This window comes from Primulina tabacum, chromosome 17 (assembly GCF_025594145.1).
Source record: "Primulina tabacum isolate GXHZ01 chromosome 17, ASM2559414v2, whole genome shotgun sequence".
NCBI lineage: Eukaryota > Viridiplantae > Streptophyta > Magnoliopsida > Lamiales > Gesneriaceae > Primulina > Primulina tabacum.
This window is the reverse complement of record NC_134566.1, coordinates 31328348-31354552: the sequence shown is the minus strand read 5'-3', so window position 1 is coordinate 31354552 and position 26205 is coordinate 31328348. Positions and strand designations below refer to the sequence as shown.

The following is a 26205-nucleotide window of genomic DNA, read 5'->3' as shown; positions in this document are numbered from 1 at the left end:
ATAGTTTCTGCAACTTGAAGGCATTTGACGATTCAAGTGTCGTGTGTGTGTCTTCCTCAGCAACTGTTAGCCACGACACAAGAAGAAGTAACCTTTTGTAACATTTTTTTACTAGCAAATATTTGTGTATCATCAATAAAAATTTCCCATATGTATTAATTATGAAAGGTTAAAAGAAATTACAACTTATAAATTAAGAATGTAAGAAATTATGATAAGATTAACGTTGTTGCAGAAGAATTTTTCTTGAAAAAAAATTGGTGTGCCATTTGATACTTTGTATCTATATATGTAAGATCTTGCCTATGAAACAGCTTTATTAAGCAGATCTTTTCTAGTACGAGATTAGGACATGGCATTACACCCTTTCATTCTCCCCATATGTAAATATTAACAAAAAAGTGAAATGCTGCCTCGAGTCTCAGTGTAGTTTGAGAGCTTCGATAGGCCTTCCAAGAAGGGATAAAACCGTGCCACAAATATGTTTTGAAGAGAGACCAGCTTCTTCCATCTGATCCTGTGGTGCTCCATGATCAATGTATCTATCTGGAAGCACCATTGATCTTAACTGCAATTCGAAAAAATTAACTATATATATGTCAGAAACAGAAAGAAGGAAATAGTGAACGGGAACCGATGAAACTAAATATGTGACTTTTTGTACCTTAAGGGGTCCATCCAAGAAACCTTTTAAGCTCAGGAAATGAGATATGTGTGATCCGAACCCTCCGATCGAACCTTCCTCCACGGTTATTATAATTTCGTGTTCTTTTGCCAGTTTTTGTGTGAGATCAGTATCCAATGGCTTACAGAATCTTGCATCAGCAACTGTTGCTGATATGTTAATGGATTTAAGCATTTCTGCAGCTTCCAAACACTGCTGGACTATTGCTCCATATCCAAGAATCGCCACTTTGTTCCCTTCTCTTAGTATCCGCCCTTTCCCGATCTGTCAAATAACGTAAATAATGCATTCGTATGTTTGTATCATTGAGTGTAATTTGCTATACCAAAAAGTAAAAGTGACTCGAACATTTCAATCAGTGTCAAGATTGGTAAACATGTTACACACGACAATGGGTGCGGTGCAATTGTTATCGCATAGCGATGACTCTCAACAATTGCTTCAACTGCAACTAAAAAGACCCGGACATGTTATTTCTGACTTTAATCATGGTTATAGGATCGAGCATTTTTTTATTGCAACAGTACAGTTCAAATCTATTAAACAACATTAATCAAGAAACGGGGAAATTATTGCTTCCAACAAATTTGAAGTAGATTAGAATTTTGGCTCATCTCAAGTGGTATTCCTTTAAAATGAGGTGGGAGAATGGCTCCAACACCATTACCCCTCGGAAATCTGAAACAGCTCGGTCTGTCGTCTATTACTGCTGCTGTGGCTACCATGTGCATTAGCTCAGCCTCATCTGATGGAGCCATAACAACCATATTCGGCAGGCAAGCCATATAGGTCACATCAAACGCACCACAGTGAGTCGGCCCGTCTGCGCCAACTAACCCTGCTCGATCCATTGCAAACCGGACAGGTAACTTCTGAAGATCCACGTCATGTACCACCTTTATACATACATGTAGAACTGTTATGCTTTGATCTAAAACATGACAAAAAGTCATTTTCTTTATATTAGATTTCTTACCTGGTCGTATCCTCGTTGCAGGAAGGATGAATAGATAGCACAGAATGGCTTAAGACCCTCGGAAGCTAAACCTGCTGCGAATGTGATGGCGTGCTGTTCGGCGATGCCCACATCAAAACAACGGTCTGGAAACCGTTTCTGAAAATAATTTAGACCCGTTCCACCTCCCATTGCAGCATGGATAGCCACAATTTTGCTGTCTACTTCAGCTTCTTTTACAAGCGATTCTGCAAAATACTGAGTATATGGAAGTGTAGAAGAATTGGGCTTAATCTGCTTCCCTGTAGTTGGTTCAAACTTGACGACCCCTGAAAGATCAAGAAAAAGAAGAACCGCCATTTTTTTATTCTACACAAGATAAAATTTATATAATTTTTAGCAAGATTGTGTATAACAATACCATAATCTCACCATGCATTTTATCAGCTGCTGCCTCGGCTGGAGGATACCCTTTCCCTTTTTCTGTCACGACATGGATTAAAACCGGCCCTGGTGCGGGCAAGGCCTTGACTTTCTCAAATATACTGACTAGATCATCGATATTGTGCCCATCAACAGGACCGATGTAATACAAACCAAGCTCTTCAAAAAACGTGGAACCTGAAGCACCTAGCATCCCTCTTGCATATTCATCAACCTTGGCTGCAACTTCATGTGCTTGTGACCCAATTTGCTTTGTAATGCTCTATAATGACCAAAGACAGAACTTTACTAGTTTCCTAGAATTTATCAATGCTTGCACCTAAAGAAAATTGACTTACCTTTGCAGCTTCTCGAAGTTGTCTGAATTTAGGATTGGCCTGAAGCTTGCTCAACGTGCTACTGAGCGCACCAACTGGAGTGGCAGGGCCGTCTAATGTCGCAGTTGGTAAAGAAACTTGCTTATTATCGTTTAGTATAATAATAAGATTCGTATCCAGAAAGCCCGTATTGTTCATGGCCTCGTACGCTTGTCCAGCGGTCATTGCTCCATCTCCAATCACCGAAACCACATTGTTGTTCTTCCCTAATAAATCTCTCGCTACGGCCATACCTATTATCATCGCAAATTTTCATTATTTTATATATCAAGTCCACTTTTCAGGACATGTTTAGGACAAAGTACGCAGATATTGACAGTACCAAGTCCAGCAGAGATGCTGGTAGAGCTATGCCCTGCACCGAATGCATCATACACACTCTCGTCTCTTTTAGGAAATCCGGCCAGCCCAGAAGTCTTGCGAATCGTGTGCATTTTAGACCGCCTCCCGGTCAGAATCTTGTGGCCGTATGTCTGAAGTTACACTATCCATTTCAGAATCCACTCATATAGTACTCAAGAAACGGAAAGAATATTGTATCCATAAGCGTAAATAACAACGATTTCCTTCATTACTAAACATCTATATCTTGATTCTGTTCCTGAAGTGTTCATTGTGCACGGAACAAAAAAATTAAATCTTTACCTGATGGCCAACATCCCAAATGATTTTATCTTCGGGGCAATCGAAAACATGGTGCAGAGCCACAGTGAGTTCCACAACACCTAAGCTTGAACTTAAATGCCCTCCAGTCTTTGCTACACTGTACACAATCTCTGCTCTGACTTCTGCTGCTAATTGTTCGAGATCCTGAGAAAAAAACAAAACATAACGAAGATGAAATAAACATAACCTATGATCCCTTATCAGTTGTCACCCTTTTCAGAACAATTGTCAATCAATATCAGAAAAGATGAAGAAAAACACACAAATTCTGGATTTCTGTGTTGAATGATGCACCTTCGTGGAGAGATTCTTCATATGAATAGGATAGTTGATCGTATCGAGTAACGGTGTTGCCGGTTTTTCGCCTGAAAAATCTATCTTCCAACCCTCTTTTTCTGTCCTTATTACCCTCTTTCTTTCATACCCATCAGAAACACCACTGGTTGATGCTCTAACAGACAACTGCGCGCGTTTAAAAGCCATTTCAAGCAAAACCCAGTAATCACAAGATTCAAATAACCACAGACGATTCCAAGTAACAGTAACTCAAACCAAGAATAAGAAAACGAGAAAATTTTAACGCAGTGCTAACCTGTCTTCTTCCTCCACAGTTGAACTTTGGAACTGCAAAATATGGTGATGTGTGTTGGCTTATTCTAATGAAATTTCCACGGGCAGCCATTTCTGGAATGAGAACAATGGGTATTTTGTTGGATTGGAGAAGAAGATCAAAGTGAGTGAAGATGGATAGAGCGGTAAAAGTTGGCAACAGAGACCAAATTTATATAAATACCAATATAGAAGAGCTTCCATGAAATGAACGTATCTATATAAGCGAAGCGACAAGGTGGACTGGTTTAGCGTGCCCATTCCTATTTTTTGTATGCACGGGCAAAAAAGCACGTGCGACCGCACGGTTCGCACGTGAACCCATATTCTAAATAACTAAAAAATAAATTAATAGTAAAAATATTTTTAATCTTTGTATAACGTGATCAAATCCATGAAACAACATTTCGTTCGGAAAAAGATAGATCAAAACAAATTATAAGAATTTGAAATAATGATTTATCAGATTAAGTACTAAATTGAACTAAAATAACAATACAAATACAATGATGTGAAATGATTTGAATTGATTAAGCAATATAAGAGTGTAAATAAAATTATATGAATATATTTTAATTAATTAAATAATATAAGAGGGGAAGAAAACATTTTAGTATATGATGTTGATATTTATCTACTCATTATATCAATTAATTGATAAATATGTTACTAAAATGTAAAAATTACATCTTGAAAATCTAAAATAGTACTTGCTTATAATTTGGAATAATTAAGAACATATGACAACAATTTTTCATTTTAAGTTTTATTCTAAGAGTATTAATTTTTATTGTGAGTGTCGGTACGGTTGACTCGTCTCACATATAAAAATCGTGAGTCATTCTCACAAGAGACTTACTCTACACCAACATAACTTCCAATTTAGTTATGTTAACGTTATACTAATAATTATTTGTAGCAACATCTTGCTCTTACTCTTTTTGACTCATTTGTGTCATTTTTTAAAACAATTTTATAATAATTTTATCTATGTACCATTTGACTCTATTTTTTTTCAACATATAATAGATACCGTCGTTGATTTTTTTTTTAGAAAAATAAGCTGAAAAAGTATCAATTGTGATAAAATTTGTGAATAAGCTCAAATTTTTATTTTTTTTTTCAAATTAAGTGTTTGTTGATTTTTTTTATTTAATGTGTTCTTACCTTTTTGTCAATATAATTGTCATTATATACTTGTATGTAAATAACTCTACAAATACAAATAAAATGTCATGACATTATTGTTATGATTGAGTACTATTTGATAATACATAAATATGAGGAGACTTAAATAAAATAGAATCTATGAGAGTAATTAAAACAATTAATCATTCAATTTATTTTATTTATTATCAAAATTAGTGGGAAAAAACTTATGAAAAAATTGATTGATTTTCTACATATTTCTTTCTCATTTTAGCAATTGTACAACAATATTTTTCTAGCATCACATCATCCGATGTATGTGGATGAACGATTCATTTGTCCACACTTTTATAGGTACTTCTTATTCAAATTTATTAATTTTTTATTAATATTATTTAAATTCACAATTAAATTTAGATTTATAATATATTATATTTGTTCATGCATTTAGAAATTAATAGTTTGACAAAATAAATTTAAAATTTTGATTAAATATAATTTTATTTTCAATTCAAATTTTGTATTTAATTTAAAAGTAATAATGATTATTTTAATTTTTAATTTTTTCATTTGTCAATATTTAATTTAGAATTTATTTGAATGACTCTTCGTTCAAAGCACTCAGATACTTTATCATGAGTCCTTCATATATATAATTTTTTGAATTTTTTTTTAAATCTAATTATATTAAAATTTATTTTTAATAATTAATTGAATTCAAATGATAGTGAAATAGAACAATAAATAACATAATTAATTTTATTAGAATTTAAATGAAAGTCCAAGAAAGTTATTAAAATGGAAAAAATAATTGATATTAATATTAAGTAAATTTAATAGTATGTTTTTTTTAAAAAGTAGCTCAAACATTTAAAAACATGTACATGACTTATTTGCTACATATAAATTAAAATATGAATATAACTCAACTTTATTTACAACAATTAGAAAAATTTTCTATCATCCACATATTTATATGTATATAATATATAATTAAATAAATTTTTTTAATGAAATATGACTTGATTAAATATTATTAGAATGAAAGAAAGATAAGGGAAGAAAGTCAAAATCATAACCATAAAACGTGGTTAATTAGTATTAATTATTAATTAATAGACTAAATGTGAAACTACCACATATGTTACTTAATAATGAAAATAAGTAAGCATGTAAATGATAATTATGTCCTTTCTCAATTGAAAAAGAAGCTATTAACAGAAAATTTGAATTCGTTTTCATTATATATTTCTATTTTAAGGTTCTTTTTTTTCTTATTATCGTTTGAAAAATAAAATCATGTACACTACTGATGAATTCTATATATATTGGACATTAAAAAGTTACTAAATTTGAATTAGAATAAAATATAATTATTAAGTATAATAATATTTTCTAATTCAATTTATTATTATTAAAAGGCTATCAATACATTAGATTTATATTGTGCTTAACTTTTTCAAATTTTTCCACTTTTTTTGTTAATTAAAAACAATTAAAAAACTAATGAAAAAATTAATTGATTTTCTACATATTTTTTCTCATTTTATCAACTGTACAGCAATATTTTTCTAGTATCATATCATCCAATGTATGTGGATGAACGATTCTTCGTCCACACTTTTATATGTACTTCTGATTCAAATTTATTAACTTTTTTTATTAATATTATTTATATTCACAATTTAGGTTTATAAAATATTATATTTGTTCATGCATTTAAAAATTAATAGTTTGACAAAATAAATTTAAAATTTTGATTAAATATAATTTTATTTTCAATTCAATTCATTTTATTTAGTTTAAAAATAATACTGATTATTTTAAATTTTTTGTTTCTTCATTTATCAATATTAAATTTAGAACGAAAATTATTAAAACGAAAAAAATAATTGATATTAATATTAAGTAAATTTAATAGTATGTTTATTTAAAATTGGCTCAAACATTTAAGAACATGGAGAAGAAAGTCAAAAACACAAAATAATAACCATAGAATATGGTTAATTAGTATTAATTATTAATTAATGGAATAAATGTGAAATTACCACATATGCTACCTAATAATGAAAATAAGTAAACATGTGAAGGGTAATAATGTCCGTTCACAATGAGAAAACTTTTCTACTATCTACACTTTTATAGGGATATAGATACAAACTTTGGTGGCTATTTCTTTTACACAAAATCTCACGTGAAAACTTTTTGATGGAATAATTTTATGTGACGGGTTTCTTATCCAATTCAATTCATAAAAAAAATATTATATTTATGTTAAAATATTATTTTCATTTTAAATATGAACTGAGTTATCCGTTTCATGAAAATAGATAAGTGAGACCATTATTCCTCTAGAAAATCTAGGACCATTATAACGATCAATAATATTTGAATATGATAAAAGATATGCAACGATCATAAGTCATGATAAAAAGTCCCGGAGGCCAATTCATTCGAGACCCTGTAGGTCTGCAAATTCACTCCTTGAAATAAGTAAACAATTTGATAAGTTGTAGTTGTTACATAGGATAACAATGTAAAATCGTAATGGTAATAAGTTTACTGGATTCGGTATCACCACCTTAATTGAAAGACAAAGACCAAGCAATTGTTAATTTGGTTGGATTTAATTGGAGATTAGTGAATATGTTTGCATTTAAATTCCATGTTGCGACATGACGTGACGTGATTATATCATTTACAATCGTGGAATCAATAACTTAATTTCAAGATTAGATACTAAATGCTCTTTTTTTGTCATTTCAGTAAAGGAATCACCAAAATGTTTCGGTACTAATTTCTGATTGATGCCTTGTCCCAACTAATATATATTGTCAATTTGATAATAAATATTGGGGAGCACAATTTTATTTATTTATTTATATTTGGGGGACCAAATTTCTATTTTAAATGTGATGGTAATATATATGGATGACATAATTAATCATAGCTATAATGATATTAATAATTTAAGTCAAACTTGAGATGAAATAAATACGTGTGATCAATTAAGATCTAACTCGTCATATTTTGATATGCTATTAAATTTTTTTTGCTGAGATTTTTAAATTTTGTGCTCATAATTTTTTTATTATAATTATTATCCATCCACTTGTTTTTTTAGTATATGCATGCGCATGCATGAATCTGATGTGATTTAGACTCCAGAAAATTATGCATTTAGTGATGAAACTATAGCTATGAGTAGACTAAGTAACACTTCTGGTCTTTGTTCAAAAAACGTGTGCTGTTGATTTTGGACTTTTCAAAAAAAAAAAAATTATTTGAAAAACATATATTTTTGGATAACATAATTTTTTGAAAGCTAAAATTAATTATTTTTTTAATCTTGATTCAATACTTATATTTATTTTACGTGGGGGTTTTTTTTTTAATAATGTCGCAAAAAAAGTTAATACCGATAATATTTAAAAGTATTTATGTTTGATGTATAGGATATAGATGGAAGCGTAGAGTCGGCAAATTGTATTAGGAACACATCTTAGCGCATATATAGTGACCCATGTATTAAATTAGTAAGTATACTTTTTAAATGTTTTTATTTAATTGGCAATAATTTAATTATTTCTAATGTCTTTTCCTTCCACTATACAATTTCCAAGTAAATGAAATTATTGAGAAGCTAAAAGCCTAGAAATGTATTTTCGGACATTTTGTTGTATGTCATGTTATTGATATAATATTTAATTACAAATAGTAGTGAATGATGTATGAGAATGGATTTGATCATATGTTGTGCATAACATCATGTTGTATACAATAGAGTCGTTGTATCATGTAGACTTCACGTGATGCTCGTCTATATTTATATGATTTTATGGATCAAACATATTTCTTTGCTGATAATTCTTTTTTTAGATGTGATTGACAAAATTGTATCAATAAACTTCCCTCAAAATAGAGAAATTAGTGGACGTGCTGCGAAACTTATCATAGAAGATTTAGAGTGAAAACTATAGTTCTTATCTTTTTTTTTCTTTTATTTGTGTTTTGTTTTAAAACACATTTTTTGGCCATGGTCAGTTCTATGTCGATTTATCTAGAGTTACAAATCATGTGGGTCCAAAAATTTGATATGTGATAGTGACATCAACCAGAAAAATTCAACGACAAATGTTGTATTCAAGTAAGTTTTTAAAAAAATTTAGGATAATTTGTGTGTTTTCTAACTGTACCATGTATAATGCATTTAGCTAATTTGTATTTTAATTAATTATTTAAATGCTCATATTTATTGAATTTTAGCATCAGTTGTATAAAATAACATCATGTACATCGCACGAATGAAATATTAGTATTTAAAAAACGAAGTTTTTTCATATTTAGAAAATTCCCGCAAAAAAATTGCTATAAAAATAAATACTATTAGTATTAATATATTTACATATCACATTAAATATTTGCAAACACATAGAAAATAAATGTGTAATTAAATGTAAGTCTTTACAATTTTTTTAAAAAATTGATGTCTCTTAAAAATGTAAATTACATTTAAGTGTCTACATTGAATATATCATTTCATTTAATTTCGATAATAATTTTGAATTTTGTGTTACTTTTGTACGTTTAGTTCTCATTAATCTCTATCAAATTAAATAAAATAATTTTTTTATATAATATAATGATTTTCAACTTTTTAAAAGAGTGTCGTCGTGAATTTCGTTATTTTGAATGTCCATAAATTGCTATTATTATGTATCTTAATTAGAACTTAAAAATAAATATTTCTAATATGTTTTAACAAATAATTAAAATTTTAATCAAAATTTATTCATCTAATGAATTGCAAATTTTTTTTACTTTTTGAAAAATATATATTTATTGTTTAAAATTTTGATATGATATCTTTTTCTATTTTTTTTATAAATAATAATTTAATTCGGTCAAGATAAAAAAAAAAGTCAATTTAACATCATAAGATTGTTATACTGATATATCAAATGATATAATAATTTTAATTGTTAATTACATAAAAAAATAATAAGTGTCACTCGATAAAATATTAGTACAATTTAACAGTGGTGTTCTACATAGAACCAGATCCATTTCACACACATGATCTCTCTCAAATTACCTACTTCTTCACAAAGTAATATATGAAATAACAAGTTTGGAACATAAGCATCACTGTAGTGATTGCGATTGAAATACTTGGGCTTTGACTAAATCACTAGCACAAAATTCTTAAACTATTTCAATTGCTACAATTTATTTTTTTCAGTAAAAAAAAAATTTGTAGCAATTGATATCCTGATATTTTTTAATTAACTAAATAGGAAAAATTATGTTTTTAGCCTTATAATTTACATGTTTTTGTCAGTCAATTTACGGTCTTAGATCACTAGTTTGCGTTGTTTACGGTTTAATATTTTTCATCAGAGTGCTGACATCACGAAAAATAATGACTTGTCTAATGTCACGTCAACATTCTGGTAAAATAAGAGTAAAATTGAAAAAGTGCAAATTAATGAGCTAACACTAAAGTGAACGAAAACATGACCAAATCTAACATACATATAAATATACCACTTTCATTTGTGAATTTCCTTATATGTCCTTGTTCATTTATTTAATTTAAGTTAGCAAATAAATTAATAGGATTTTAAAAGGTTTTTTTGTAATTCATTGTCCATCTTAAATGAATTTGGACATTAATACACATTCCTCTTTCTTCCCTAACTTTTATGCCAAAAAATTATTTATTTAAATTTTCTTGTTAATTTAAGTTAGCAAATTAAATTAATAGGTTTTTTTAAAGAGTTTTTTGTAATTCATTGTCCATCTTAAATGGATTTGGACATTAATACACATTCCTATGGACATTAATACACATTCCTATGGACATTAATACACATTCCTATTTCTTTTTTAAATTTTATGCCAGAAAAATTATTTATTTACATTTCTTAGTAAATTTTTTAACAACTTTATTTTTAAATATGAACTAATAAAATCATATATTATATAGATATTGAAATATGATAAAAGATTTCTAACATCTAACATACATGTATGTCACTTTCAATTGTGTTTTCCCCTATGTACCCTTATATTTCTAGATTTTGCAATTTGGCTTCATGGAGGATTAATTTTTTCGCTGCTTACTACCATTTGATAGATATATGGGCCCATTTATTTCCTTCTCATTTATTTTATTCCTACGTTTCTTCCTTTCCTATTACTGCTTCACTATGGTCATTACTGTTGATGGGTTATTTCATCCACCTTCCAGTAAACTCACCGATTTTTATCGCTTGCAATTTGTTTATGTCGCTGTGATCCTCAATTTCTCTCTGTTATTTTGGTTTTACTTCTTCTACTTTTCATGGCGTAGGGTAGACGACCGGCTGCCATCTCGGGATTTGTCTCAGGGTATGTGTTTCGCTCTCTTCATTTCTCTCCTGCTTGCTTTGTTGATGCCCCTTTGCATCTTCGAGTTCTTGTATTTTCTATGTGTTCTCCTAACGTTATTTTCTCTCTTAGCTATGTGTGTTATCTTAAAGAGTTTCATGTAATCATTTTAATTTGGCAGCGGCGCTGCTCAATTTCGGTGTGTTGGTGGTGCCAGTTTATCTACTTCCAACGGTTAGCTGCTCTGTTATTTTCACCATGTTTATTTGCATCGATTGGATTGTTTTTCCCCCTTTGATCTGTTTATATTTTTTTATCGCATGTGCTGCTGTCGTTCAATGATATAATTCAATCATATAGCACATATTGTGTCCGTTCCACTGGCGTGTTCTCCTATTTGTAAGTAATATGTTGTTGTTTTCATCGTGCCTTTATTTTACTTGGATTTTTTTTCTCGGTTTTCCTATGTTCATTTTTTCGCACCTGAAATACGTGGGTTTTTTTTTTCCCAATTGCATTTCTTTTTAAAATTCAGACAATGAAGGAGATATTGCTGGTATCAGTGTTCCCAATGGTTCCTTCATGTCAATTTTGTGGCGCACATAGATTCTTTTGTGAAGCTCCATCTTCTTGTTGCGCATGTGGTAAGATTAGATTGACATCTCCTATTACTCAGATTGCATTGCTGGAATTATTCAAGGACCCATCGTCTCCCTTGGCTATTTTATTATGCCGTAAAGTACGATTGTACAACAATGTTTTTTCTTTCACTTCATTTGGGGTTAGGCTTGACAAAGAATTGGCTTCTCTTCAACGTGGGGTATACACATTTCGTGCGCCTGGCTAGATTTTCCATTCATCGCCACCACTTATACCTAATTCGGATGGTGCAAGGTATTTCCAACTTTATTTTTGGGACAACGATAATGAGTTGGAAAATAGGATGTCCGTTTTCCCGGACACTTATGTTGACAGAGAACTCATGGTTTTGCTGATGGACATAATGAAAGTAAGCCCTTATGCACAACTTCTAAAGAGGATAAATCAATATTCTTCAATCATAAACTTAAGATTGCATATTTCCAAAAATGTTCCCGTTAACCAGAGATGTTATGACAGCCCATCCGCTGATCAAGTTGCGGCTATTTGGGTCGAAGGCAATGATGATGCTAACATTCCACAGAACAGGGACATAGTTGCTTGTGGTCGTGATGGTCAAACCCATCAAATACAACATTATTATGGTTATTATGATTCCTTGCAATATCCGTTTTTTTTCCCGTATGGGGACAATGGGTGGCAGCAGAATATTCTGAAGGTAAAAAATGGGTATGCCCATGTTGACGTGGATGAGAGTGTGCTACCACTTGCCGATGTTAATTCCTTCGATCGTATTATTGCTGGTGAAAGTCGTGGTGCGTTTTTAATCTTTTACCTCATACTCAATTTTAGTAATTATTTCTTGCAATTTCCCCCAAACAAACAAGATAATGGTCGGCTGCATATATTTATATTTTTATCATGCAACTAATTTGTGTGTATTTTATTTGTTTCATGCAGTTGTTTGTGGAAAAAATGATAGGATGGTTTCTTGTAGGGAGTACTATTGTTACAGGTTGCAAATTCATGGCAGCAACACTTCGTTAATCTTGTATGGTGGTCGATTATTGCAACAATTTGTTGTTGATATGTACATTAAACTAGAAACAACGAGATTAGATTACTACAGAAGGCACCAAAGTGAGATAAAGTCGGAATTGTACCGGGGTGTGGTTGATAGTGTAGCCAATGGTGAATCACGTGGGAGTGAGATCGAGCAACGTGTTGTTTTACCAGCATCTTTCATAGGAGGTCAAAGAGATATGCGACGTCGATATCTTGATGCAATTGCATTGGTTCAGAAATTTGGAAAATCTGACTTGTTTATTACGATGACTTGCAATCCGGATTGGAAAGAGATTCGAGAAAATTTATTTGAAGGTCAGCTTGCTCGTGATCGTCCAGATTTGATCTCTCGAGTGTTTCGTGCAAAATTACTTGATCTTAAGGACCAGATTCTTAAAAAGTCTATATATTTGGCCCTGTTGTTGCTTATGTTTATGTTATCGAGTTCCAGAAACGAGGTCTACCTTATTGTCATATGATTATTATCCTGCAATGTAATTATAAGATTAACTCGCCTGAAAGGTTCGACTCTTAAGTTGTTGCTGAGCTTCTAGATAAAGATGTTTTTCCTCGATTGTTTGGTTTGGTCTCACGACATATGATGCATGGACCTTGTGGCACGTTAAATTTAAAATGCCCATTTATGGTTAATGGAAAATGCAAAAACCATTATCCTCGCCCTTTTTTAGAACATTCTGTTCAACGATCTGATGGTTACCCTATATATATACAGGAGGAGAAACGATGGTCGCTCTGTTGAGGTTCGGAATTGTACAATGAATTTTCAATGGGTTGTTCCTTATAATCCTTATCTACTCTATCGCTATGATTGTCATATCAACGTTGAAATTTGTTCTGGGCTAACGGCTGTAAAATATTTATACAAATATATTTACAAGGGCCATGACAAAATAAGTGTTCATTTATCACCACATAGTTCTAACTCATTTGTAGATGAAATACGAGCATTTCAGGATGCTCGCTGGGTGTCTGCTCCAGAATCAGTGTGGCGCATTTTTGAATTTGATCTAAATGAAATCACTCATGCAGTTATCAATTTGCATCTAAATTTACTGGACAAGCACATGATCACCTTCTCAAATTACCAGAACTTGGGCAATGTGTTGGCATCCGAATGTGTCTCCAAAACTATGTTGACTGAATGTTTTAAGATTTGTTCGCACATTGTGGAAGCAACAAAGTTATTATATTCTGAATTCCCAGTGCATTTTGTTTGGGATCGACCAACTAGAACTTGGAAACCAAGGAAACAAAGACAGGTTATCGGACGTGTTAACTCGGCAAATCCGGCAGAAGGTGAGAGGTATTATCATCGTTTATTACTTCTTCATGTTCGAGGCCCTAAGTCCTACTCTGATTTGCTCACTGTTCGTGGAATATTTTGTTTCACTTTCAAGGAAGCAGCACAACGTAGGGGGCTATTAGAAAGTGATAAGATTAATTTTGAGTGTTTAAATGAGGCAGCAAGTTTTCACATGCCTATTGCTTTGCGTAGGTTGTTTGCTAAGATCTTAGTACATTGTGTAATCATTTGTTTTGTTGTTTGCAACCTTAACTAAAAATTATTATCGTACTATATCTTATATAGACACGATGTCTTATTATTATATAGATTTATCTCTCTATTGCTTAGTTTGAAAACTTTTGTCAATGAATAGCTTACTCTATAATATTTATTGTACAATTATTGAAACATATATCTCCACGTGCATCGCACGTGCACCTACCTAGTATGAAAAACGTGCAAGTGATAAAACTACAAATGTTATTTATCCTTTTAACTATCATATTGGTTGTATCTTTCATGTTCAATGAATTAGAACAAGTAATAGTTTACGCTAACATATCTGGATATCACGATTACTAAAAATTCCATTGAAATCTTCTATGAATTCATAGGTTATATTTATTTCTGGAAAGAAAGATAATTGAATCTATACTAATATTGGTTCATCAAGAATTATAGCATTCAAAATATGATGATTATCACGCTAAAATGATCAGTAAATGATGCTAGTTCTTTGTAATAAAAATATCTCAATTGCCAATTTGTTGCTTCAAAGTTTATATAGTCAAACTTACCCTATCTCTTATTTGACACTTTCCTACACCTGGGACATTTTTACCTGCGTTGCGTATTTTTAAAAAATATCAAGGGATCCATAAAAACTCAAGCTTGAATGTTATAGGATTATGTTAAAATGGAGCAGATTTGTTGTTGTGCAGCAGCGCAAGAGCTAAAGCCAATAATGCTTATGATACTAAACCAAATAGCAAGTGGAGGTGTCAATCTGTTTTACAAACTTGCAGTAGCTGATGGGATGAAGGTTTAAATTTTGGTGGGTTATGGGTTGTTTTTCCCCTCGATTTTCTTGACTCCCATTGCTTTAGTCCTTGAAAGGTGAAATTTGGCCTGAATCACTTTCAGATGCTTGGTTCTACTTCTGTCTGTGTCTTTTTAGTTTCTGAAACCTTTTAGACCTTTGAATCAAATTTGTGTTTGTAGGAAGAGTAGGCCAAGGTTCTCAAAGATGATAGCTTTGCAAGCTTTTGTGAGTGGATTATTAGGGTAACAATGGCTACTTAACGAAATTTTTTACCTCAAACTCGGGGGGAAAAACATAACGGAATGAAAATCTTGTGCGCTTTTAACATGGTGTATAATTTCTTTTTAACCTGTTACTGAGGAACATTAAGAAGCAATATGAATGCAGAGAGCATAGGTTTTGACATCTGCAACATTTACAACAGCAATGTATAATATCATTCCAGCTCTTACATTCGTCTTGGCCGTCATTTTCAGGTACTTAAAACTAGTGAAAAAACTCTCCCTTTTCTTTTGAATTGAAGTTGAAACAAATATTGTTATAGTGCCCATATCTGTATATCGGTTGCCCTTTTTATGGGTTCACAGGTTGGAGAAGTTAGAAATACAAAAATCGGCAGGAAAAGCGAAGGTTTGGTATCCGCGCTAAGCATTGCTGGGGCTATGGTTCTAAGCTTTTACGAAGGAATAAATGTCACACTTTGGTCCACACATGTAGATTTGCTTCGGCTGCTAGTAATCAGCGGCAGCAGCAGAGTCCTTTGCTGGGCTCGTTACTGGCCGTATCCAGCTGTTTTTCTTACGCATCTTGGTACATGATTCAGGTAATCCTACATGAATAATACAGAAAATGTGAAATCTTGATCATATGCTGAAAGATAATTTCATCATGTACAGACTAAAATGAGCTATAACAACCCTTGCTATTCAAGCACGGTCTTAACGTGTTTCAGTGGAGCGATCCTGGCAGGCGTATATGCCTTGTGCACAGAATGGCAACTCGGCTGGAACATCAGGCTCGTCGCCTCTGCTTATATGGTATGAAATAATCGAACTTCTTTTATTAAAGCACGGCTTGGATCACGCTTTCTTACTGTGTCTTAGTAGCATCTGAACTTGGTGATAGGGAGTTATCGGCTCTGGCCTGGTGATAGCAGTAACAGTATGGGGAAGTCGGGTGAAAGGGCCTCTGTATGTCATTTCTTTTCTGCCAGTGGCTCTCATATTGGTCGCAATAATAGGATCCATTGCTCTGGGTGAAAAGCTGACACTAGGAAGGTCATTATCTTATCTGGGATCTTGCCATTTATTTTTCCTGTGTGCGCTTTCACAGAAAAATTATGATTTCCCTGTTCTTCAGCGAGCTAGGATCAGTAACGATTATCACCGGCTTATGCTTTGTGATGTGGGGAAAATGGAAGGAGACGAAAATGACTCGATCCTACTCGATAACAGCAAGAGAAGATACCTCAGAAAATGCATCATCTGCTGCTGCTGTTCAAGAAGTATAACTTGATACTTTACACTATTGAGCTAGTATAAGATAGATTTTAGAAGGAGCGCTGATTGTGTAGGCCTCCAAAAAGAAATGAATTTCATATCATATAACAAACATACTAACATTGTTATACATCAAAAGTAACGAAAGAAAATACAAGAAAAGAGCACTGAATACAAAAAACCAAGTCAAAAAACAACATTTGTCTCACGTTGTACATCAAAGAACCAATTCTCACCCATTTACCACCTTATAATCTTCAACAAGTCGTTTCTCACTCCTTCTCGATTTTCTTTGCATCTGGTTTTTTATCAGTTGCAGATTCCTCATTTCCCTCAAATTCTACTGCCTTCACAGGCTCTGCCACCGGCTTATCTTCGACTTTTTCGAATGTTTCGAGATTCGATATCTGAATTGGTTTCCCTTCTGTTTTCTCAGCTTCCTCTGCAGCTTCAAGAGATTTTAAGGTTTTATTTCCTCGGGGCTCTGCATCTTCTTGTTCTAATTCCACCGAAGCTTTGCAGTCATTCTTAACCAGGCCTTCGCCCCCTTCATTCTACGTATTTATTTGTTCAAACATCGTTACACATGTTTTAAAAAAAATGCAACAACTTTTCATTTAAATTTAACCCACAGATACTGAAATCCCAATTACGATATGTATAATAATTAATGACATGTAGACATGTACTTTACCTCCTGGATTAACATTTGACCCAGTGATTGGTGCTTGGCTTCATCATCCGCCACCAGCCCTTCATCCTTCTCCTCCACCTCTTCTCCCACGACGGCGGCGGTGTCCTCCTCCTTCGTAACAGACGGCGGCGGAGCATCGCAGGAGTTCTTCAAAACATTAAACCTGCTCGCACATGCTCCCATTATTTTTCTCTTCACAATGCAGCGTGTAGATGGAAATTAATCAATGGGATGGAGAAAGGAGTGGAGTTTGCATATATAGGACAGGATGGGAATCGACATTGGAGGTCCATCACGGGATCTGTTCCGACATTTATATCCTATATTTTCTAGGAAACTTAATGATATTTCAGTTGTCTGTTGATAAACTCTCTGCATTGGAACTTTGACCGACAATAGTTTTCAACGTTTCCCTTTCCATTGAGGTTTACAACCATTTAAGTTTTAAGGTATCTATCTCTAATGTTACAATTATTCACAAATGGTCATGCTCATCTCGCATCAAAATCTAAAATCGAGAACGAGATTTCAAGTTCAAAAATCAAAATCTAAAATCGAGAACGAGATTTCAAGTTCAAAACTCGATTATAACCAACAAACTATTGTTATTATCGAGTATTATTATTATTATTCTTCTATATAGGTAGTCTATCATATATAATGCATCCAAGATTTTATATAACCACTCGATCTATTTATTTTTTTGATCTTATTTATTATGGACATTAATACTAAGTTAATAGTCATGTTATTTATCCATATATATCTATATATTTTTTTGAAAACAAGATATTGGTAGTTATATGCTACATATTATAATTTTTATGTGGAAATTAATAATTCCAACACAAAAGATACATGTATGAGTTGGCCATGTTACGTATGGTATAATTGTTGGACCCATGATCCAAGTTTTATGGGAAATATTCAATGCAAAAATTGTATTCAGCACGAAATCTCACTTCACATTTATATATATATTTTTAAATTATAAGTATACAGTATATGTTGAAAAATAATCAATTAAGTTGTGGTGGGTAGGTAGTACATGTAATCCCTGCACATAGCAAAGTGGCTAAAATAGTTATGATTTTGTGTCGATGATTATACGGAGATATGAATGAATCGAGTCTCACAAATTCAAGTTTGAGTCATGAGAATAATAATAATAATAATATTTAAAATAGTATAGTTTTATACTATTGAAAATATATTCGACGTGTTACACATATTTAAGAACTTTTGAGACATAAATTTTATAATAATAGGTTTGTAGTGAGACGGTTTCACACATCTTTATAGTGAGATGGGTAGACGGATCAATCATGACTATATTTACAATAAAAATTAATATTTTTTGCATAAAAAATAATATTATTGTATGAGTGACCCAAATAGAATGTATGTCTCACAAAATTGATTCGTGAAACTGTTTTGCATGAGTTTTTGTGATTTTATAAAGTAGAAATTTGTGTATAATTATTTGGAATTTAATATAATCTAAAATCCTCTACTAAAATAACTTTGCTTAAATTCTGCCAATTTGTTTAAACTAAACAATAATCAAATCAATGTGAGCCGCAAGAAAATTCGGCCATGATAATCCGAATATCTATACAATTTCCAAACCAATCATATCTATGAACTGCATGCGCAATAGTAATGGTACTAGTGGAATCGAATAAAGAAGAGCAAAGTAAGATCCATTATGGACCCAATCTCGAGTTTGTTTTTCTTTCTAAATCCACCATCACATACACAGTCGATACTTTTTTGAGCCAATGATCCATATTATTATCTCACTTTATTATTTGACAGGTCTTATGTCACGTTGTTGGTGGACACAGAAATAGACACGGTGTATTAACAACAACAAATGGGGCTGAAGTGGTTTCAAATGGGCTGACACCACCTTACTTGGGCCACACCGGCAGAAAAGTTAAGTGACCCAACTTTTAGCTGTCCAACATTTCGAAGTATTTATTATTTCTTTTTTAAGTGATCTACCATCATCAATTTTGCAATCGTGCCGACCAGCTAAAAAAATACTAGCGTCATTTAAAAAAAATTAAAATCATTTTAGTTTTTTAGAAGCGAAAATTTTACAAAATATTATCCTCTCAAATAGAAATAGAGAACGAAATAACTAGAAAGATTGTTAAAATGACCTCCTTCTAGAAAGATCATGGCCATTTCTTAGATGCTTACTCCATCTCAACGGATAAGGAGAATATAATTCTAGGACACCGAAAACAGTGTCATAGAAATCTTCAGCCACGAGACACCATCGATAACGACCGAAGGCACACTAACCTAGTATAACCACTTGATAATCAAACTCAAACAAATTGAGACCTAAAAAACCAACCCAAAATAATAATAATAATAATACATTATAATCTACCCAAGATAATTTCAAGAGTCATAGAACAAGTGATTGATACAACCCACAAACGATTGCGGCTAGCTACTATGACGACGAAACAACGAGGTAGAATTAAAAATAAAGGTAAAATGAGCAAGTATGCCAGCTGATAACCAAAAAGCATACATTAGTGCCTACAAGTGTTCTCAACTGAAGCAACCTCCAGCTTAGCGACCCCTCTCAAAGTTGATTCGCGACCTACCTGACCCTTCAAAGCCATCTCGCATGGATCCAGCACTGGCCTTTAAGGTACCACCACTCCCAACTTTGTCCATCGCTTTCTTGCCAGTCTTGACCTCCGTCAAGAACTGATCCAAACCGAAGGGATCTTCCTCAGGCTGCTGCTCCTTGTCAAACTCAACAGGCCCATCCCTAGGCCCAGCCCTCTCAGAAGTACCTGCAAATGCCTTGTCAGGCTTGAAGCGCTCAGTTTTCATCAACTTATCTAGCTGCTCATCTTCGCCTCCATACATCTCATCATCTACATCTTTCTTCGGTTTGTATAGAGTACTCATAGTTGCTTGAGTAGTAAACAGGCCCTTGTCATAGATGTTGTAGGCGTCTTCTGTGGCAAAACCAGAATCCATTCCTTTCTCCTGGTTAAACAACCTCTGATCGTACATGACTTCACCTCCCCTTCCCCCAGTGGAGGCCATTCCAAGAGCAACTTTCTCGCTGATATCACGGTCTCTATCCCTCGTAATTTTGCTCTTCTTCCCCATAGCAGCATCTTTTGCCTCCAGCCTCCTCTCCCTCTCCCTCTCCCTCCGTCGCTCCTCGCGAATTTTCTCCCGATTCGATCTCTCCTCTCTCTCTTCCTTGGTTTCCTTTGGGGCATCTCTTACGCGCTCATAATCCATCCTTATATCTTCATCATTGATTGCACCCCTCTCAGAAGGCATTGGCACAGCAGCAGCTGGAGCAACACCAGTTCTCTCAGATCGTGCCTTTCGTGCCAACTCTCGCAGTTCCATTTCCTTCTTCTCCTTTTCTTTCATCATCATCTCCTTCTGAACCTTAGATCGCACAGCAACAGCCTCTCTTGCTTTCTGTTCGGCAACATACAAAGCCTCTGATAACTTGGCAAAATTATCATTAATCTGTACATCCTGAAGACCCCGCCCATCCGCAGCCAGACGCTTGTCCAGTGGTATGGTGTAACCCTTGGCATTTTTCCAATTAGAAATACAAGGTGGAATTTTCCAGTCCTGCTGGTCCTTCACAGTCACAGGACGAGGCGGAGAATGCATAACTGGCACTGGCGGAGAACCAGAAGCCTTTGGAACCCTCTTGTGCTTAAACTTGGGAGGCTCCAAAGGATCTACTGGCATCTCTACCATCCGAATGATTCTCTCCTTGGCCCCAGAGTTAAAAGCTGCAGACTGCTGCGACGGTTTGTACTTAATAAACTTACAATCCGAGGACTGAGTGGGAACATTTTTTGGCTGGGCAGCGCTCAACCTCACGTTAACAATCTTCTCAAGAGCAGCCTTGGTGTCTTGTGTAGTCTCATCTATCTCTTTCTGCTTCTCATCCACATCCATCTCGTCCACTTCCTCGTTATCCTTCACAACCATTGGAACCAAATCCGAATGCTGTGAATATACAATCTTCTTTGCATTCTCATTCTGCCTCACGATAGAATCGTATCTCAAGTTCCCACTCTCATCCACAGTGAGGGGTAAAGTCTTCCCGGAAGGCTTCTGACCAGTACTCCGGCCCATGCCAAGTGGGTATTGTGCATAGTGAATTTCAGGGAATGCCCCTCCATCGCCGAAGTCCTCAGGTTTTGAGGGCTTAAACCCAGCCCTTTTCAGGTACGGGGGCACTGGCTTGGCCTTGAAGGTCTCTACATTCTCAGCCTCAGATAAACTGTACCTACTTTTAAACCATGGATCATTGGTGTGATCATAATTTGTATTTACAGACGACTTTGCCTTTGGAAGAATGTCTTTCAATACAACCATTCTCGAAACTATATCAAAATAAGTAAAAATATACTATGCAAAGACCCTGCAAAAAACAAAAAGGTCCATAAAAAACCACAAGTGCATAGCATGTTAATCCGACAAACATTAGATAACTCTGAATCTATATTTCTATAAATAATCAAAGCAGTAACGTCATAATTGAATCATAATCTCAGGATTTGAGAACATTATGAATAAAAAAATTCCATTTTCAAGTGTTCTACGAACTGAATTATAAAAAAAATTCAGATTTGAAGACTAGTAATGCATAGAGGTTAACCAGATCGTTTTTTGTCTGAAATTTCATATTTGAAAACAGCTTATGACGTTTAGAAGTTACAACGCGGGTACAGTCGCATAAATATTACTGAACTTTTCCTCATATAAGATCCGAGCCTGAGCTCAATTTGAATTTAAGCAGTTAAAATATTTAGGCTCGATGTCTGCTGAAGCCTATCGAACTCGAATTTCGCAACCAACCTAAGGAGCTCCAGTATCATGTAAGAGCTGAAAAACAAAACCAAGCACCGAAAAGGAGATCAAACCAAAAGATAGGGAAAACAATATAAACTAGATCAGATACTACAAAACAAATAAAAAAAATCCATACAAAAATAGGAATTTAATGTAGCAACCAAGAGATGAAGTGTGAACTTGACAAGGGGTAAAGAGTGGGAAAATTGGATATGAAACTCACGTAGAGGCGGCTTAGGAGGAGAAACAGTCGGTAGGTGGTGGTAGCTACGGCGAGGAACGGTTGGTGGAGGATCTAATCTGTTGAATCGGAGCGTGAAAAGTGGGAAAATACGTCAAGAGGTCGAGGGTTTTGGCCAAGTGGAATTCGATGCAAAATTGACCTTCACGTGAATTCGATCCAAATTTTGTTCCCTCGCCTTGATTGGAATAGACCTTGTCAAACATGTCAAGCTGGACTGGGATGACCCATCCAAAAATTACTTCTAGCCCAGTCTGGACCAGCTTGTAAAAAACATAACTCAGCCCAGTATCAGGCCCAATTATATCAATATTATATTTTTACAAGATTGAAGCTTCTTTTGATTGCGTATGACAATTGGAGGCATTCATGAAGAAGCTTAACTGAAACGGGGTTAACTCCGTCAGTTGAAACATACGTCATTTCTTATTATCACGGTATAATAGACGTTGAATTGACTAAAAAAATTGTTCGAATCTATAAAAACTAAGGATGACAACATGTCCTACAAGAAAATTTGTGTTCGGACTCTAGCCCAAAATCTCATAGGTTCAATTCAAATTATCACACGGAAACTGTTTTGGTAGGGATAATTCGAGGCTTTGTTCACGTGGGGGTGATAGGCAAGTGTTTTACTGGGATGTGGCTACTGGTCGTGTTATTCGGAAATTTCGTGGCATTGATGGTGAGGTTAGTGCAAATTGGCTATTTCATCTTGTTATAACAATGATTTAGAGACTAATGTATTTAGTTGATGACATTATTTGAATATGGAATCCTGTTATTTTCAGGTACATGTTGTATTTTTAAGTCGTTCTCCCACGATGGTAGGTGAATGCTGTGAAATTTAACGAGTATTCATCAGTGGTAATGTCAGCTGGCTATGACCGTTCTGTGCGTGCTTGGGACTGCAAATCTCACAGCACCGAACCCTTTCAGGTCAGTTCTTTTATTTTCTCTTGCCAAAAAGTCATACATGGGTGATTCTTAGATAGAAAAGGCTGTAGGGGAGCTTCTAATAATATAATCTTTTCTTTGGCCTTGGCTACTGTATTGAAGATGAGGATCAGATAAATGGATGAAAATGAATTTTGGAATTCAGGCTAGAATTAGATCATATATATTCCCTTAAGTAACAAGAGCAGCGTGGGAGCTGAAAGTGCTGCTGATTGTGAGTCGGCAATCTTCATATTGGTTCAAAAACCACGTCAATGTCAGGAGACGCTTAGAAGAGTTAATCTTAAGCAATTATAAATCATGTCCTTGTAAACTATGACATTCTCCTGTAACCATCGTAATTGAATTGAAAAGAAGAGTTTTACTGGACCCCAAAATGTTGTGAAAATTGACATGAAAGGTTTCTAATGCCTTAATTCAGGCTAATCCACGTGGCTGTAAGTCTTGGCTGTATATGGACAACATACATAGGATTTGTTTTGTCAAGATACAAATGCTCAAATTGATGAGTTGCTGTATAGGGGATGACAAAATGGAAAACCAGTATATTAAAGAAAAGGTTTTGTGGCAGCTAGTGAAAATAAGATAAGAAATAGACATTTAAGGTGGTTTGGATATGTTTACCTTCGACCATTGGAGGCACCTGTGAGTAGTGACTGTTTATATCAATAGTCTTAAAGAAAAAATGATAGACTGGTTGAAATTAACTTCTTAAAAGGTTTTAAAGTGTTGATTTTAAGTAGTTTGAGCATAATTATTGAGATACATGTGCTTGACCCCGACTAGCCTGAGATTAAAGCTTGATAATCACCACTTGAAAACTAGAGAAACTTTACAGAATTGCTTTTATGGGCTATGTTGATTTTCTTTAAATTAAAATGGTGTCTTAGGCAACTATCTGATTATTTTTACTATTTGATGCTAAGAATATATCAAAGTTCTAAGCCAAAGTCCTTGAAATGGTTCTTCTCAATCTAGGCTCTTGGATTTACTTTTGGGGGGGGATGTAACTGATCATTTGGTATGAAATGTTTAAAACTTAAAAGCCCTTGACTCCTACCTTAATTTAGAATATATCACAGCGACAATATTCTATTTGATTGGACAGCATTGAGCATTATCCAAGTGAAATACCTTGTTCTACACACCAGATTCTGTGTTGTTTCATCTGTTGACCTTCCTTTCTTTCAAGGTGATTTGAATATAATGATGTTAAGGATATTGACATTTTACTCGTATATTTTTCAGATTATTGACACGTTTTCTGATAGTGTGATGTCCATTTGTCTAACAAAAACTGAGATAGTTGCCGGAAGTGTTGATGGAACTGTGCGAACATTTGATATTCGAATTGGTAGGTAGGTAGGTAGGTAGGTAGGTTGTCTTATAATGACATTAGTGGATTGCATTAGGTAACTTCTTTCTTCTCGTGAGTCGCAGAGACTCTGGTTTCTGAAATATTGATGGTCTAAGCAGGGAAATATCTGATGACCTGGGGCACCCCGTCAACTGTATTTCTCTCTCAACTGATTTCTTGATTCCTTCTTTGTGGCAGAGCAACTGGTGAAATTTTGCAAGAATACAGAGGCCATACCAGCAAGGTTAGTGCTGATGTATATTATTAAGACTAGCAAAGATACCTTTTTACCTTCTAAGATAGTTAAACACGCTGTTCATTGGTGACCGGGTGCATTGTTTCCACCTTTCTTCCAATGTTAGCTTGCCTATTAACTTTTATATATTTCTGCAGCCTCGTGATTACTTTCCCTTCTTCATTACGTCTGCAATTTCATAGCATTGATTTTTTCTCGCTGCAAATTTATAATTCTATTATTGTCTTCGTATCTATCAGTTTTTTAAGATGGACTGCTGCCTTACGAACACAGATGCCCATGTGACTGGTGGTTCAGAAGATGGTTTCATTTATTTTTGGGATCTTGTGGATGCATCTGTTGTGTCTAGTTTTCGAGCTCATTCGTCCGTGGTAAAGTTTATTTATCGTTTCTTTAATATATTTCCCCTGGTCCTTGAACTAAATATTTTATGGTTGTCAACATGTTAAATAGGCAACCTTTTTTGGGTAAGTTTTGGTGTTCAGATGCCAGATAGCTTTTGTGATTGAAATGGCTTCTTTAATGCTCTTTATGGCATCGTATGTTGAATGTGCATTATATATGTTATCAGGAGCATGGAGATTGTGTGTAGAATTCTTCTCAAGTTGCGGCATCCTTGAGGAAGATGCTAAAAGAAACACATTCTACCATGACGACATTTCCCATTTTATGAGGAGAGAGATGTATTCTCCTTGGTTTGTTGAGTGCTGTGGTCCTCGCCTAAGTTCTAATTATAGTTATGTGAAAGCTTTCATAAAACTCGTTCCTTTTCTTCATTTGCTGTCTCTGATTCTTTGGTGACAGGTGACGAGTGTAAGTTATCACCCGAAGGACAGTTGTATGATTTCTGCTTCGGTTGACGGATCCATCCGCGTCTGGAAAGCCTTGAAAAAAAAAAGAGAGAGATTTGGTATTTTCACTTCATGTTGTCTTATCCTTCTGGTTCCAAAGACGGTCGTCCCCTCAATTTGAAGCTGTTCAATGCTAATACCAAATCTCTGAGTGGACTGGCCTTAACTGTATACGCGTAAAACAGTCGCCAAGTATTAAACTTGGGTTGAG

The 26205-nt window shown here is 34.0% G+C and overlaps 5 protein-coding genes and 1 pseudogene across 10 annotated transcripts; 3 read left to right on the top strand and 3 right to left on the bottom strand.

The window, feature by feature from the left end:
* Nucleotides 1–263: 263 nt before the first annotated feature.
* LOC142530989 (1-deoxy-D-xylulose-5-phosphate synthase 2, chloroplastic-like) lies at nt 264–3927 on the bottom strand. The gene is made up of 10 exons (XM_075636951.1): nt 3720–3927; nt 3422–3589; nt 3107–3271; nt 2784–2934; nt 2423–2694; nt 2073–2346; nt 1662–1969; nt 1302–1581; nt 665–951; nt 264–568 (listed from the first exon to the last, which is right to left on the bottom strand). The coding sequence occupies exons 1-10, from the start codon at nt 3807–3809 to the stop codon at nt 422–424; spliced, it is 2142 nt and encodes a 713-aa protein (XP_075493066.1). The 5' UTR covers nt 3810–3927; the 3' UTR covers nt 264–421.
* Nucleotides 3928–12044: 8117 nt separating this feature from the next.
* On the top strand, nt 12045–13401 carry LOC142530695 (uncharacterized). Its single transcript, XM_075636511.1, has 2 exons — nt 12045–12672; nt 12818–13401. The coding sequence occupies exons 1-2, from the start codon at nt 12201–12203 to the stop codon at nt 13399–13401; spliced, it is 1056 nt and encodes a 351-aa protein (XP_075492626.1). The 5' UTR covers nt 12045–12200.
* A 1743-nt stretch (nt 13402–15144) lies between these two features.
* On the top strand, nt 15145–16780 carry LOC142530694 (WAT1-related protein At1g68170-like). Its single transcript, XM_075636508.1, has 6 exons — nt 15145–15270; nt 15406–15495; nt 15858–16061; nt 16167–16307; nt 16396–16547; nt 16630–16780. Exons 1-6 carry the CDS (start codon nt 15145–15147, stop codon nt 16778–16780), a joined length of 864 nt encoding a protein of 287 aa, XP_075492623.1.
* A 74-nt stretch (nt 16781–16854) lies between these two features.
* LOC142530987 (uncharacterized) lies at nt 16855–17898 on the bottom strand. Its single transcript, XM_075636948.1, has 2 exons — nt 17464–17898; nt 16855–17323 (listed from the first exon to the last, which is right to left on the bottom strand). Exons 1-2 carry the CDS (start codon nt 17644–17646, stop codon nt 17042–17044), a joined length of 465 nt encoding a protein of 154 aa, XP_075493063.1. The 5' UTR covers nt 17647–17898; the 3' UTR covers nt 16855–17041.
* A 1939-nt stretch (nt 17899–19837) lies between these two features.
* LOC142530977 (SNW/SKI-interacting protein A-like) lies at nt 19838–26105 on the bottom strand. Of its 6 annotated transcripts, none has more exons than XM_075636932.1 (3): nt 22556–22778; nt 22139–22365; nt 19838–21901 (listed from the first exon to the last, which is right to left on the bottom strand). In XM_075636932.1, the coding sequence occupies exon 3, from the start codon at nt 21853–21855 to the stop codon at nt 20056–20058; it is 1800 nt and encodes a 599-aa protein (XP_075493047.1). In that variant the 5' UTR covers nt 21856–21901; nt 22139–22365; nt 22556–22778; the 3' UTR covers nt 19838–20055. The 6 variants fall into 6 exon arrangements, with proteins under 6 accessions (XP_075493047.1, XP_075493048.1, XP_075493049.1 ...); XM_075636933.1 differs by having other exon boundaries at nt 22227–22365; XM_075636934.1 differs by having other exon boundaries at nt 22339–22365.
* LOC142530693 (uncharacterized) lies at nt 22778–26176 on the top strand (annotated as a pseudogene).
* Nucleotides 26177–26205: the final 29 nt, after the last annotated feature.